The following is a 17,445-nucleotide window of genomic DNA, read 5'->3' as shown; positions in this document are numbered from 1 at the left end:
AGCTGTGTTTTAGTGTACTAGCAATACTATTTAGTAAAATACAGTCACATTTCAGTTATAATACATTATATATTTAAATACATTACTATTTATAAATAAACTTCTTAATCTTATTTTTCTTAAAACAGAACAGTCAATAAATAAATATAGTAATTAATAATATCTTCTAGTTATAGTGACCCCTGAGCTCACCTGCTGCTTACAGTAGGTTGCAAAGCCTTTTAAAATTAATTTCACATGTGAAATAAATGAAACAAATTTTTAAAAATTTTGTATATAAATATACATACATTTGAAATAACCAAAAAATCATAAATAACTATATCAATATCATAGAATTCCACTATCATTTATCAAGATTAGTATACAAAGCTTAGGAGTCTCAAAAAATATGCAATTTCAAGCAGAATAAAGACACAACCTGCCATCTTGAAATCATGTTTTGAAAGAAGAAAATAATGGTATGATACTTGAAAATGGTTGGGAAAGCCACTATGGAGACATTCTGAGCATTGATTATTCCTATGTCACACACAGAAGTAAATGTTTATACGGGAGCATTCCAAAAATGCAAAGAGATGAGAGGGATCACTGTGTTTGATTCAGTACATGAGCAATATCTCATCAATTAAAAAAAGTCAGGAGGTTATTATTTTACATCCTAGCTTGTCATTATCAGAAATTTAAGTTTGTAATTCATATGAAAATACAGACTATATTCTGACAACAAACATTTAATTTGAACTAGTACTGAAATCAACATACCCCATGGCACACAAAAATTAATATTTACATTTTTTTATATATATTTATTTTTTTAAATTAAGAAATTAACTTACGAATAATATTAAAATTTGAATTATAATCTATAATTTGATACCAAATTTATAAACATAAATTCATAAAATAATACATTCAATTAAATTTTGAATCCAAGTCAACAAACACAGCCTTTAAGCCCTCACCACATGAAGACCTATCATGATAGTATTACAGTCTTTACAGATTTAATACTTCTAACTATCACTACAGTGTGTACATCTACACAAAATTTGTCAGTCTTTCAGTTAAGATCACAAGTTTTCCACATATTAAAAATATCATTTTTTTAGGGAAGTATTTGTTTTGAATAGTCTATATGTAAAGTAATTTTCATCTCGCAATTGAAAAATACTTTTTCTCATCTCAAAACTTTCAAATTTTCTTTGTGTGATCCCTAGAACCTCTTTAATACATTTCAAACACTTTTACTCTGTAAAACTATATTTTATCTGTTTTCTCTACCCTAACTCAAAACAGGATTAGTCAACTTGAACAGCCTTGTAACTACCAAAAACAACTCAAAATAAATATAAATTACTTTTTACTTCTTTACAGAATGACTTCAAATTGTAACATTCATTTACCTAAGTAGCTTTAAGCTCATAACAGTACACATTCATTTATAATTAACTTTTGTTTTATTGTCCTTTAAATTGACCTTTGAACCATCTATAACTACTATCCATGCCAATATAAGTTGTAAATCAATTGGGGAATGTGAAGTTCATCTTACATTATCAAATTACATTACCTACATGTTGTTCGTGTTTCCTTGCACCTTGTGAAACATTTTAATATGTTATCATTAACATCGTACCTCATCTAAACCAACCTAAAAAGATCCAAATTTTTATATTTTAGTTACTTCTATAATAACAAATAAAGAATAAACAACTAAAGTACTTATCCAATCTACTTTTATCTTGCCATTGACTGTTGAGGACATTTAAGCCTACTTTTTTTATACTAATGGTGATAATGTACTCAGTAATTTTTAATTAAATACAACAACAAAGAATATAGACTAACAAAATGTAAGAACTAGACAATATCCCTTAACTCTCACAAATTTTCTGGCTTTCTCACTATACAACAATAGCTGTTACACATTCATCCAAGCTAGTCATTAAGATTCTCACTTGAACATTTCTTGTACTCTGTCTGAAACTATTATCTGTTCAGAACATAGAATTATGCAATACGTAACATGACAGATGAAACTCTTGACTTTCTATCTATTACATGTAACACATATTTCAACCTAAGAGAGAACTATGAACATATCCTGAAAGAGAGGATGTGAAAGGAGATGTGGCAAGAAGGGTTTGATTTTCTACTGATAGCTCTGTATCTAAACAAAATTGAAAGTTATAAAAATTATGGTTTATCTGGGCAATAGCAATTCTATAGTGAATAATTTACATTTGATTTCTTACTCTTTCAAGAGGTGGTGGAAAATAGAGAAGACAGATGCCTAGAGAAAATATGTAATGAGTGTCGTACAAGCAGAAGTTTAGAATTTTTAAAAATATTTCCTCATATAATTAGAAACTTAAAACTTATATATATATTAAAATATGGATTGCAAGCTAAGATTTTATGTTATACTAATTAGTATAACAAACACAAAGTAGTTTAATAAAATTTTGAATATAAGACACAAACCTTATTTCATGCACAGCAAAGGATACCCCAGTTGAAGAAGTTATTTAATAGTTGTTTTCCATAATTCATCTGTGACAGTACTATTACAAAAAGCAACTACCTTTTGACAAATATTTTAAAAAATATTAAATAAACAGTGAAACTAGTCATTTGGCAATGGTTGACATCAGTATAAAAGTCTATAAGCAACACTGTTTACATAGGTTAAAAACTAGTACCGGAATCATTTTCTGTGTACAAAATTTTAGTTTTCTAGATTACTCAGAAAACATAAAACTTATTAAACACATCTCAAGCATCCCCATTATGGAATCATAGATTAAATAAACAACACAGCACCAAAAATTATCATAAAAATAATAATATCTATTAAAACTATCAGTGTACAGCTATTTCACAACACAACACACAAAAATCAAACAATGTGCAGCTAATGCTAATGCAAACAATAATCATGACAAAAAGTGCAATTTAACAAAAGCTCAAGCACATGCTTCAATTTGAAAGCTCAAAATGTATAATGCTAAAGGAACAACTGATCATCTCTCAGTTATTCTTCATTGGAATGGAGGTTATAATTACTCTTAACATCACTCATAAGAAAGTAGAAAATATAATTTGCTCAACTTGTAAAAGAAAGTATCAGTCTTTGATGCCAACAAGAAGTGATATCTTGTGCAACTGCCAGATTCTACATTTTGCTATTTTAAGTTAAAAATGGGAATAATTGTTATATTCAAATTACAACTGTGTTATTGTACATGTTTCATATTTCATATTGAACTAAACTAAAAGTGTGGTTAAAAAGTAAGAAACAATTTTACTTAAAAGTAAGGGAAAAGTAGAAAGCCTGAAAAAAGGAGGAAATCAGAGTGCATTTGGAGACCTGCATAATGTTTTAAAGTTTAGTAAAATACAATGCTTGTAATTCTTTAGTATTTTTTATGTACTGGAATTATTATTATTTGCCACATAGTTCTTTCCTATCATCTAACTATGGAAACATTTGTCACTGGAGGATGTGAAGTGCAGGATGCAGAATCAGAAGATGTGGTTGATAAAGGTGGTAAGAGAATAAAGGGAGAGGACATGAGAGAATAACTATAACTGGAGGCAGGCCAGTAAAAATCAATCAGAAAAGACAATAAACACAAAGAAACTTGTTCAACCAGTCCTGGCTGAAAACATTTGTAGCTAAAGCTTGAAGATGTGGTATTAGGGACTAAAACAAAGGAGAATGGTGACTAAGGGAAATAGCAAATGTAAAGATATGATAAGAACTCCAACGAACACAAAGCCACCAAGAAAATGGAAGATGAAGGGACCATATTGACAGGTAAACCCAGTCTTCTCATGGAAAACAATCTGCCACACGATTTAAAGCATCCCATATGCAACATGCCATCAAACATATGTGATGATTACGGGCCAAAAAGAGAAGATCCAAGGTGAGAAGACACAGGAATCTCAAGCAAGTGCCCCTTTGTGCCTGGCATGAATCACCACTGTAGAAATGTCAAATTAGATCATGACAAATTGACCCCTGGAGAGAGGAAAAAAATCATCCCCAAACCGAAAAACTAGCAAAAAGTTTGAGGACGTTGATACATATAGCACATTACTCCATAAACCAACAACCCAAAGTCACTTGGTGGGCAACCTATACACCTCAGCTCTGAAGGGATGTATCCACAAACCATTGTAAATCTGCCCATGGAGGAGGAAGTGGGGCATCCAACAATGGATAAGCCTTGTTCAACCACCAGAGATCATCCACAATGTAGAAAGAAAGGGTAATGGGAAAATCCATGATTTTGTGAACAAGAATCCATTAATTATCAAAGATAGAGATTGCATATGAGCTCAACCAAGAGGTATGAGAGGGGTTGTTGAGAATTACATCCCTGAAAGCAACAGAACTTCAGGAGCAGAAAGTGAAAGAACAGATAGGGCATTTTGAATGGTCAGTTTCTTAGAACAGAGCTGGAAAGGAGAAGGTTTGGCTCTCTTGAGATAGGTGTTGAAGAAAGAAATTCAAACAAAATAGATACTGTACAGTATGAAGAAAGGACTTCTCCCATGTAAAAAACCAGTCCACTCAAGCAGCTTTGAGAAGGAGTTGACAAGTATGGCAGACCAATTCCCATTCATAAAAAGTGGGAATAAGCCAGTTGTCTATGTAAAAGTGAAAGAACAACCTCAGGACATGCAGATTTAGAGCAAAGGTTCACACCAAAAAACATACTGCATAAAAGCCATAAAGTACCCCACAAATTTCTTCCAAAAACCATGGAAAATCATTATATGCACACACCTAGACTAACAACAAACAAACAATAAATCCCAAAATACGACAAACTACAAACCTTACACTGCTACACACCATATGTTCCCAACATCATCAAAAAATAATCAACATTTGGAAAAACTTACAACAAAACACAACATTTCAGTAAACACCAAATTTATTCAAAAACCTGGTATAAAACTAAAGTCCACACTATGTAAAAACTACACTAAGAAACACAACACCAACATTATTTATGAAATACAATGCAACAACTGCCACGACTTCTATATTGGAGAAACAGGCAGAGAAATAGAAACCAAATTCAAAGAACACATTTTTGAATACTGCAAATCAAATACACACAACATAACCAAAGAAAACACCCAGCTACTAAGTAGGAAAACAAATATAAAGAAACACAAAATCAATGAAGCCCTACCTATACAGCAATTAAAACCAAAATAAAACCAATATAAAGGAACACCTTCATACTTGTGCTAATTTATAACCTAACATTCAACTGCAATGCCCCTACAATCCCCATACCTGTTTATACTCTTGCCCCTAAGATGTGCCCAGCAACAATCAGTGACAAACTCTTTGTTTACATGAACATGACCTAGGAAGATCAAAATGTTGTTCTCTGCTTGTCAATAAGTGTTAATACCCATACAAGCCCTTCTGAGATATACAGGATTCCATTATGAATTGGGGGATGTGAACTTATCAACTGAGACATAACAGGATGATGATCATCCTCCAGTCTCTCTCTCCCTCTGAACAGGAAATTCAGAATCAGCTCCTATGCAGGCAAAAATAAGCCCCAACAACTGCAGGTCCACATATGGACAATCCCACCTGTGTTAAAAGAAAGCAGACAGATCTAAAATCCACAAAGGATGAGGCACACTAGTGCTATAACCTAGCTAAAAGACAAAACTTTTATTTTGAACCTGAATATCAGGGAATAGGAGAAAACTAAATAAATTAGGAGGAAGAATCACATCATAGGGAAAGACTTGGATCATAATAAATAGGAATAACAGAGAAAACAACACATACCTATACTTCAGAAATAAATCCAAGAAAGATGACCAAAGCCAATCAGAATCCTGAGGGAGGGCTTGGGAAGACACAGCATACTCTGGGAGGGAAGGAACAAATGATCAAAATCCTCATCAGCTTGGCTTGGATTGAAAAGCATGAGAGGAAGAAGGGAACATAAGGAGACAAAAGTTGTTCTATATAATGTTCAATGTTCCTGCAAAGTAAATGCCAATAATTCCCCCAACAGGTCACCCACAAATGTGGCCTGAATTACAGAATCAGATAAATGAAATGTATCTAAAGTGGTAACATTAATTTTGAAATTCATACCTGACATTAAACAAACAAGCTGTAAAACATGAGTAAATCAAATGCCTTCAAAATTTAAATGGAAAATTATTAAAATAAAATTAGTTAAATCACTTCAAGAAGTACTGAAAAAAAAGAAGTCATCTGAACACAAGCACAACCAAGCAAAAAGCAATGGTTTGATAATGGCACATAGAGTTACTGTGTCATGTATTGGTAGTGTCTGTTCTTTTGGTGGAGAGATGATGCCTGGTGCAGGAGGCTTGTTGCATGCATTATAAAGAAGATTGCATATGAAAGGCAGCACCAAATGAGAAAAGCTAATTTTATGAAAGAAAGAAAGTAGTGTATTGGAATTTAATTTCCTTATTACTCCTGCCTTTATTTAGGTTTTTAACAACAATTTACACAATGGGCCACCTAAGCTATAGCCTTCACAAGAATCAAACCTCAAATTTTAGTTCAAGCCCTCAACTTTATTGCTGAGCCACAAGGGAAAGAGTCATTTAGCCTCTGAGAAATTTTTCAAATATATTTCTTAGAAAATTAAAAAAAATTATACAAATCACAATTGCTTTACATGTCTTAGTTTTTAATTGCATAGTCAATCTTTATAATATTTATATTTTTACTATAAACTCTACACATTATTTGATGTAATGGACTCTCAACAACACAATTTTTTTTCCAGTTACACAAGCTTACAGCTTTTATCCATAGTTGTACTGGAAGCATTTTTTGGCCATAAGCATTGTTTTTAGTACTCTGGCTCTAAATTTTGTAAAAGAAAAATAATTTTGAACCTTCAAATTATTTATATGTATATATCAAAACTGAATTTTAAAGTAACTTGCACATACATATTTAAAACCTTACTCCATACCACCTCTTTCATTCAAAATCCAGGGATGCCAATGGCATTTATGAAAAAAAAAGAGGAAAAGGTATATAGCCTGGTGCCAGAGGCTAGGGGGGGTCTGGGGGCATAACCCCCAGGAAATTTTTAAAAAATGGATGCTATTTGGTGTGATTTGGTGCAATCTGGGACATAATTTCTTTATGTTTTTGACATTGCAATGTTGGAAAAGTACACAATATATATCATATAAAATAACAAAAGGAAATTAAAAGACTAAATCAAACTAATAAAAAATATAACTTTCATTTACAGTTTTTAGCAGATTGATTTATTCTTTTAATTTGCATTCATTTTTTAGAAGATATATCAAAATATTTAAAATTGACAAATAAAATAAAAAGTAAATAAATGAAATTTAAGATTGTTTATTTGCTATTTATTCAGTTTAATTTTTTTCTAAATCAAAATATATTAGTAATATGAGTTAAGAAAGCCAAAATAACTCAGTAAATATTTCAAATACAAATCATTTCATTATTATCCTTTTTGTCATCAATAACATCATCATCATCAACTACTGGTATGCTGCCAATTAAATGTTTTACAGTCATTGCCAATAACTACTTCTCTGCTGCATATATTCCATACAATTTTCAAATCACATAAAATTACTCTTTTGACTAATCATGACTACCTACAGTTCAAATTGTTCATCTATGCAATCTTGTCATTATACTACTGGTACCTTAATGTCAGTGAATTTTCCATTCTTTCACAAATTGATAATACAAACTAAAACAGCATATGAAGGAAAGCTATGACATTGCTTAAAAATTCAACTACTGATATGGTTCAATATTAAACTACTGATATCAGTGATATGCCTCAGAAATTAAATTTTGTACAGTCACTGACATCAACAACTACTGCTCTGCTGCATGTATTCCATTAAAATTTCAAATTACTTAAAATTACTCTACATGACTACCTACAGTAAAACTTGTTCATCTATACAATCTTGTCAGTAAATTACTGGTACCTCAATATCAGTATATTTTTCATTCTTTCACAATCCAAACTGAAACAGCAAATCAAGGAAAGCTTTGACATTTCTTCAAAATAAAATTAATGATATGCTCTAAAATAAACCACTGGCACTGTATGCTGCAGATAATAATAAAATGTTTTTCAGTCACTGATATTAACTTCTGCTCTGCTGCATAAATTACAGTCAAATTTCAAATCACTTAATTTCCTTTAATCAATCTTGGCTACTTTCCTCTTTTTTTGAGACAAGGGTTTCCAGTGCTCTCTTCCGAGCTTTTTTTCTTTCCTTCTCTGAATGGGCAGCTCTCTGTGCCTCTGCAGCTTTCTGGACTTTTTCTTTAGCCAAGGTGGCTGGGCCAGATTTCACAGAACCATAGGCCTCAAGCCTTTCTGCTCTTTTCTTCTGATTCTCCCTCAGCTTTGAGGTATACTTTGAAGCTGCTGATCTAATGTCCTTACACATTCTCTTGTCTACATGATCAAAATGAACATCTTTACTTTTAAACATTTCAATCGCTGTTGTTTATTTGGAGCGTAGAGAATATTTTATCGTCTGGTATGCACACGATACCAGACCACGAGACCTGCAACGAGACGAAACGAGACTGCCTCCAAGACGGCGGTCAAATTTTTTTTTTCTGCACTAAACATTGAAAAAATACGATTTCTCCTCAAAAACCACCTACCCGGCCCCCAAATCGCTCATATTTTCTCCTCGAATTTACACGAATCTTGTGGGCGATCGTTAGCCGTTTGAAAACTGCGGAAATCCACGTTTCAGGGGAAAAATGGCACGCATGAAAATCACTACTTTAACATGACCATGCATAGAAATTTAATATATCCTAAAAAGTGTTTTTACTGTGTTAGCATATATCCTGAAATATTTTAATGTTTACAAAATCTTATGTAAAAATTTGGTAAAATATTTGACCCCAATAACAAATTTTTTTTGTTACCACTTCCTAATGGTATCCCAAGGGAAGACAATAATTCTTCTGTTTCAGTTCTTAAATCCTTGTCTGGTTTTGTCACCCGCACAGGGAGATCTTCACTCTATAAAATCAAAAACACAAAAATAGTGAATATTAATCACATTTCAATTTTCATTTTTTAAGACTTCTTTCAAGTCAAAGCAATGTGCCTTAATATCAATTATTAAAGATTGAAAACTTTTCTATCCCCCCCTTTTGTAACAAAAAAGACAAATATTTTAAACAACCAACTAGCTGTCTGCATCTTTTTCCTATTAATCAAAAGTTATGAGAACCCCAGCAGTGCTGAAGACTTATTATACTTCACTGTTCTTCTACTTCTATTCATCATTACTGGCCATTTTAGTGGATAAGATTAATGTTCAGAATCACACAGTAGGTATTTTGCAAATACCCTTCTTTTTCATTGTTTAGAAGCTCTGTGTAGTTATTTGAAAATTATTTTGTACCTTACCAGCAATATACTACTGAAGTGGAGGAAACCATATAGAAAAATGTTTCATTACAACTGTGTGACATATATACAAGTTAATTTAGTACAGCTGTTCACTTTTTCAAGTAATAAGTCCTTTAAACTGTACAAAAACCAAAAATGTAAAATAGAAGCTTGCTAAAATTAAATAACATAGGACCTTATTTTAAAACATGGTTTTCTAAATCATTTCTTTAACCCTTTCGCAGTGGGTTCAATATAATATACGAGTTTGTATACACATTTGTGCACATTAAGTATTTATAATTTTGATGCAGTATGTGTATCTTCAGAAAATTAGGTAGACTTTAAGCAAAAATTGTAATTTTTGTAAAAAAAAAATCTGTTTTTAATCAAACACTTTTACTAAAGATTTCTTGATAAAAATAGTGAGTCTATTTTGTCATTTGTCAAGTGCAAAGCAATGTTCATGTTATGATTAAAAAACTATTCTTCATCCCAAAAATTACTTGTGTTATCTTTAAACTTCCTAAATATATTTCAAATGTTGGTTTTCAAAAAGACTATACATTTTCTCTACCCTAACTATGTAGAGCAGGGTTCCCAGCCTTGGCAGGGGAGTCGCATAGCCTTGTTAGAAGAAGCTTGGGATAACATTAATTTTATTTCATCAATTACATTTTCATGTCGCGGGTGCCAAAAGGTTGGGAACCCCTGATGTAGAGTCTATTAATGTGACTGCACCCGTAACCACCATGAACAAATTAGGAAATACAATATAAATTATGCTTTTTCTTGTTCTAGAATGAAGATAAATTATGACACAAAAGTACAAATGCTTAAGTCTGAGTAACTAAAGTCTCATAACTTTATACGTATTTGTAAAATCGACCTTCCAGTCATGCCTGGGTAACATAGAAGTTACAATGACTTTGCTCGTGCACTCATGTCATCATATCCAATAACATGAAACTAATCTTTGGTCTTTACAAAGTGACCTGTCTTGACTATGCTTCAGTGAACTAGTACTTATACAGAAAGGTAAATAAAGAAGTAAAGCAAACAATTACCTCTCCTAACTATGATCTTTGCACTAGGTTGCTAAGCCTTTTACAATTTTATACAGGAAGGATATTAAATGAAATTATTTTAGGTTTTATATATACAGTGTAATTACTAAAAAATCATAAGTTACTATATTAATACCCTAGAATTTCACTATCATTTATTAAGCTTAGTAACTGAGCTGTATTTAAATCGAACAAATGAATGAAGTTTAAAGCTGTGAAAGACACAACCTACCTCCTTTAAATCTTGGTTCAAAAGAACAAAACTTCTAACAGATTAACATGACTGAAAAAGCCACAAGGGACATTATAAATGTTGATTGATTATTTACATGTCATATATTGAAGAAAATGTATAAAAGAAGCCATTTCCAAAACTGGTAAGAGGTAAACAGAGTTAATGTGTATGATTCACTACACTAGCTATATCTTAGCAAAACGATATGATATGAGGTTCGTGTTTTATATTCTAGCTTATCAAGACTGGTATTTTGAGTTCCTAATTTGTACAAAACTATAGTCTTTGTATTGTGACATTACAAATGTCTTACTTGAACCAATACTGCATGCAATATACCATGACTCACAAAAATTGATATTTAGGTGTGTTTTGATATTTACTTTAAATTAAGAAATTAAATAATATGTAATTCTAAAATTTGAATTATAATCTATAATTTTATACCAACTTATTCATAAAATAGTGGTTCAATAAAAGTCTGGATGCAAGTCAACAGAGGCAATGGCATGGCCTTCGACCCATGACCTGTTGTGATAGGATTAATGGAGAAATGGTACTTATTTCCTTTTTAATAATGTACTTTAAATTTCATACATTTATTATTATTAATAAAATTGATTTTTTAATAAATTAAAATTGTAGTTAAGTGGGTTTAATGCAGAATTTCAGTGAGTCTTCCTTATGGAGGATCACTGATATTTCAGAACTTTTTCTACTGGAGAATCCAAGTGTATGCTATAAAATGAAATCTTCTGTGACCAAAGGAAACACTAGTCCTTCATATGAAGTTCGTTGCACACAATATGCAACCTAGACTTCGTAACCTACACAAGTATTTTTTTACTGTAGTATGAACATATATGGTCAAAAACATACAAATCATGATCTAAAAAGTGCCAAGCAAAAAAGTGATTTTTCATAAAGTCAGTTAGAAATTAAAAAAAAAAAAAAGAAAATGGAGTGGCAGGATACAACTTACAGATAGAGCAAGAAAAAGACAGGCTCAAAAGTTATGAGGGAAGTCCAGTGAGAAGAAGACAAGAATAAACCAAAATACAAAAGCACATCAAACTGCTGACCATTATGCAGTTAGAAGTAGTGAGAAATATTAAAGAGAAACACACCAATCAGCTCACCAATATCTTGACCAAACAGCCATCCATAGGGCAGCATTTCTGCTAATTACTTAAATTTGTAGTTTCAAACCTTGTTATTATTATTAAAAACTGCTTCTGTTTTGTTAGTATTTATAGGTATGAAGAAATAATAATCATACCCCAAAAACAAATCACTATGAAACCCACATACTTTATCTAGCAAAACAAAATACTTGGTCTAAAAAGCATGCAAACGCAAGAAACTCTTTATTATATCTTAGGTTGTTGTTTTGTTGTCATTTATTGGTGCAAATCAACTAGGCTATCTGTGCTAACAACCAGTAAAAAAAAAAAAAACGTTGGTTGGTTAGTTTGGTGTTTTATGGAGCAAAGCAACTAGGCTATCTACACCAAACATCCAGTAAAAAGTTAAAAATTTAAGTAAAGTTATTAAAATTCACAAAAGGAAATTACGGTAAAACAAAGTTTAATTCTTGAATTAAAAACATAAATAGCATTAAATCCAATTTTTACATCTAGTCTACAGTGGTAAGAAAAAACTACAGTAATACAAATTGTAAAGGACTGTCTCTAGCATAATTGTAATTATCATAACTCACCAGGATGACTAATGGGTAAGTTCAAATTTCAGCATTAGCAACCTGAAGTTGGCCTTTCTAGTCTTGGTTTTGAGGTATTTGACATTATGGCTATTTTCAGAAGGTAAAGTAATACAAGTTTTAAAAGACTTATAGCAACATTTTAATAATTATAACTTGCCAGGATGACTAACAGGTAACTTCAAAAATCAGTATTAGTCATCTGAAGTTGGCCTTTCTAGTCCTGGTTGAGTTATTTGATGTTATGGTCATTTTTTTAATTTCAAATCAAACTAGATGTACTTTGATTCTTAAACAGGAATCACATTAAAAAAGGTCTAATGTATAACTTAAAAAAACTTAAATAGCATTAAAAAGATCAATGGCCATTAAAAAAGTAAAAACATTTCTAAAGTGATCAATGTCACCATCACCAATAACACTGTCTAACATTACGAATAAACCATGGGACAAAGCATGTTTAAAATGGTGCTGTGGTTGGGAGTTGTAATGACGGCAAGACAGTAAAATATGGCTGATTGTGACCTGAGTGTTACACAGATAACACATTGGTGCATCAGTCCCAGATAAAAGAAAATGAGTTAAAAACTGTGGCCAATGCATAGTCTAGTTAGAACAACTGCTTTCCAATCCTTACGAAAGCAAGATGGCCAAAGTCCAATGGAGGGTTTTATTTGGAAAAACTTGTTTTTAAGTTGCTCACTCCAAGTCAGCTGCTAACTAGCAAAAACCCAAGCCTTGAATACAGGACCACAATCCATGTATGGAACAGGTATAGCAGTGATAGTGCCAGAGCAGACAGATTTAGCTGAGGTGTTGGCGAGCCTGTTCCTGTGAATACCAACATCTCAAAGAGAAATTGGCCAGTCGATTATGAATATCAGTGATAACAGGGTGAGAACTAACATAAAACGATTCCAGAGCCAGCAGAGAACTAAGCGAGTCAGTATAAATCAGCAGTTCGAGTACTTCTTAGCTTCTATGTGATTCAGGGCAAGAGAAATGGCATACAGTTCAGCAGTAAACACAGAAGCTGTAGAGGGGATTCTACACGCAACCACCGAGCCAATGGCAGAGCCCACACAGTCACCTGATTTCAAACCATCTGTACAAATAGGAATGGAAAAATGGTTCAAAAGATGTTCAGTAAATAGCAGATAGTATTTCCAATCAGGAGTGTCTACTTTTCTCAGATTACTTAAAGATAAGTTGCAATTGGAGACTGTAAGAAGCCATGGTGGGATGGGCTGACCAATGGATACAGCAATGTTATCCAAGGACAGACCCAATTAATCTAACTGCACCTGGACATGAAGGCCAAAAGGAGCAATGGCAGACCGTCTGGTCTGAAAAAGTATGGCCCATTGAGGAAGGAAAACATAACCCCAGGTGGGATGCTTTGGTAAAGAATGAAGTTTCAAAGCACATAGTAAAGACAGTTGCAAATGGCAGAGGAACAAAGAAGGTTCATGATACTCTACATATAAGCTCTGAACTGGGGAAGTGCATAAAGCCCCAGTGCAGAGCCTAAGTCCTTGATGATGAATAGGGTCTAGCATCTTTAAGGCCACTGACCAGTGATCCAGAATAGAGTTTCGATTGAATAAGAGCACAATATATCTTTAGCATAGAACATCGATCCACTCCATAAGTGGTGGTAGAAAGAACATGAAGAATGTTCAGTGCTTTTGTACATTTGACCCATAACTGCTTGATGTGTGGTATAAAGGTTAGCTTACAGTCAAAGATAAGCTCCAAGAACTTTGTTATAGAGACCACAGGTAGCACAACTTTACTAATACAAAGTTCATGATCAGGGTGAATACCCTGTTGGCAGCAAAAGTGCATGCAAACAGTTTTAGAGAGAGAGAAGGTAAAGCCGTTTGCTGTGGTCCACTTCAGTAAACAATTGAAGGCATTCTGTAGCTGTTGCTCAATATACCTCATGTTCGACGACTGACATGAGATGTTTGCAACAATGAGAGGGAGTTGTTCAGTGATGGCATTAATTTTTATACTGAAAACTGTGACACTCAGAACAATGCCCTGAGGAACTCCAAGTTCCTGTAGAAAAGAGCGTGAAAGTGTCAAACCCACACGAACTCGAAATCTCCCATCCATTAAAAAATTTTTAATAAAAATTGGGCAAATGGCCACATAACCCATATATATGGAGGTCTCACAAAATGCCAAACCTCCACATTGTATCATAAGCCTTCTCAATGTCAAAGAATATTGATACAAAATATTGTTATTTGAGAAAGGCTTCTCTGATTGACGTTTCAAGTCAAATCAGGTGTGTCCATGGTGGAGCACTGTTGTTGGAACCAACACTGGGTGGATGAGAGGAGGTTTGATTCAAGGAACCAAACAAGATGAGTATTAACCATCCTTTTTAAGGTCTTACAGAGAGAGCTCGTCAAAGCAATTAGACAGTAGTTTGTAGGAATCTTGGGATTCATCCCAGGCTTGGAGAAAGGCAGGACAATAGCCTTGTACCAGGCAACAGGAAAAACATTCTCCTGCCAGATCTGCTTAAAAACAACCAGAAGTACAGCAAGAGAAGCAGGAGATAGATGGCACAACATCTCATAGTGTACATCATCTGGTCCAACCAATGTACTGCCAGACCGATGAAGGGCCAGTTTCAGTTCCACCAGTGTAAAGGGACGATTATAGTCACAGAGACAATCAGCTCGAAAGGAAACAGGTGATTGCTCTGCTCGAGTCTTGATGGCTAAGAAGGTGGAAGAAGAGGCAGATATGCCAGATATCGAGCAAAAGCTTTCACCTAGAGTATCGGCGATGCTCTGGGTATCAGTTACTTCCTGGCCATCAGAAAGCAAGATCAAGAGGGGGCAAAGTGATACTGCCCACTGACCTTTCAAATCTTTTCCCAAATGACTTTGGAAATGGTGGTAGAGGATATGCTAGTTGTGAATTTAATCCAAGATTCCTTCTGGCTTTGATGTCTTACCCATCATCAAATAAAATAATCAATAAATATCAATAAAATACTATAATTTATCTGGCTTACTAACTGAGATATAAATAGCTTTAAAAATTCATTTCTGTTTGGAGTAATGTAGCTAAACATACTTTAACATTTCATAGTACATTCTGATTATCCTACCTTCAAAATTAACAAACAACTGTCAAACTTAAGTGGTTCAAAACCCATTTTCTATTGGCTACAAATACATACTTGAGACAGGTAAACATGAATAAACAATTATCTTTAAAACAATAAAGGGATGAGGGGATTTTCTGGTATGTTTGCTAAATGTTTTGTTATCTCAGCTACACTAGGTGAGAAATCTTTATTTTTTATTGTAAATTATTATCATATGAAGCTTTCATTTTTTAACTGGCCAAGCACCATAAATGTTGTATGGTAGAATGAATAAAATGTAAACTGTATATCTCATAGCACAAATGTATAATGTGGCATAATGAACAATTTCTCTTTAATATTTCCTCTTAAATTACGAAATTAAATCTTGTACAGCATTGAAATTTGTATTTATTAACTACGTTTTTGATCACAAGTTTATTGATAAACAAACAATTGTTATTAGTAAGCAAGAATATAAAATCTGAACATCCAATGTTCTTGCTTTACAGTGACACCCACAAAACACAACTTTCTGTCTCTGTCTTGCAATAAATATCTACAATTCTTTTTGGAAATGCCAACATGCCTATAACCAATAGAAAAAGCAAAATTCAACGAACTACTCTCTTACTTTATTTTGTTTATATTTTAGTTAACAGACATGACAGTTACTAAGAAACTAATATTTTGTATTTGATTTAGTCTCAAGACATGTTTACTTATAAGCCTAACCTCCTTTGCTTCTCTTTCTCTTTTTCTTCGTTCTTTTTCTTCTCTTATCATTGCAAGCTTTTGCTTTTTTCTTTCTAATTCCGCCCTTCGGTCAGCCATCTTTATCTGAACTTGACGCTTATTTTAATTACTAAATTCCTGAAACATACAAAATTCTACAATCTCTTCAACTTATAGTATCATAACTACCATTAACTGCACAGCACGAATATCACTAAACTTGAAATTCTCAATAGCTGAGAAAAAATACTTTTAATCTATGACAAAGAGAACCCTCCAAATTTCACAAATTCAGTAAGTTAAATTAAATCAAACCTTTAAATACATAAAAAAATATCCATGAACATGAAAAACATTGTAGATAGGTAAGTTTGAGCATGTACAACATATTTAACTGGAAAAGCATCTTTAATGTCAGCTGTTTCACAAATCTTAAAGAAAATGTCGGCGAGATAATTTTCCCTCAAAATAGCTATAAATTATATCCATAGCATAGCAGTTTTCCAGACTTAATTACTAATAAATAATATGATAATTTTCACAGATATTATTAAAATAGAGAACCCCACTTCCAATAACTTAGGTTTCTTTATTTAGGCCCGGCATGGCCAGATGGGTTAAGCCTTTCCACTCGTAACTTTAGGGTTGGGGTTCGAATCCCCGTCGCACCAAACATGGTCGCCCTATCAGCTGTATGGTCATTATAATGTGACGGTCAATTCCACTATTCGCTGGTAAAAGAGTAGCTTACTAGTTGGCGGTGAGTGGTGATGACTAGCTGTCTTCCCTCTAGTCTTACACTGATAAATTAAGGACGGCTAGCACAGATAGCCCTCGAGTAGCTTTTCGCGAAATTCAAAAACAAAAAAACAAACTCTTTGTTTTTAATCTCACACAAAGCTGCACGAGAGTTAACTGTGATATCTGTCCTTAACTGAGTAGTGAAAGGCTAGAGGTAAGGAAGATATTCATCATCATCCACTGTTAACCCTTGGGCTACTCTTTTACCAGCAAATAGTGAGAATGACCATCGCTTTATAATGCCTGTAACGAATTTACTTCATACTTTTATTTTAATATCTGCGCTTGTTACAGTTTGGTGCATG

The 17,445-nt window shown here is 33.0% G+C and overlaps 1 protein-coding gene across 6 annotated transcripts in view; it reads right to left on the bottom strand.

The window, feature by feature from the left end:
* LOC143240047 (cytoplasmic dynein 1 intermediate chain 1-like) overlaps window positions 1-16,833 on the bottom strand; it is an 84,423-nt gene extending 67,590 nt beyond the window's left edge. For all 6 annotated transcript variants that reach the window (XM_076481867.1, XM_076481869.1, XM_076481868.1 and 3 more), the window contains exons 1-2: window positions 16,340-16,833; window positions 8,999-9,095 (exon numbers count right to left, since the gene is read on the bottom strand). In XM_076481867.1, coding sequence (XP_076337982.1) covers window positions 8,999-9,095; window positions 16,340-16,438 — 196 coding nt within the window. In that variant the 5' untranslated portion in view covers window positions 16,439-16,833. The remainder of the gene's footprint in view (window positions 1-8,998; window positions 9,096-16,339) is intronic.
* Between the last annotated feature and the right edge of the window lie 612 nt (window positions 16,834-17,445).

Source organism: Tachypleus tridentatus, chromosome 13 (genome assembly GCF_004210375.1).
Source record: "Tachypleus tridentatus isolate NWPU-2018 chromosome 13, ASM421037v1, whole genome shotgun sequence".
Lineage (NCBI taxonomy): Eukaryota > Metazoa > Arthropoda > Merostomata > Xiphosura > Limulidae > Tachypleus > Tachypleus tridentatus.
This window is presented reverse-complemented; position numbering and strand designations above follow the sequence as displayed.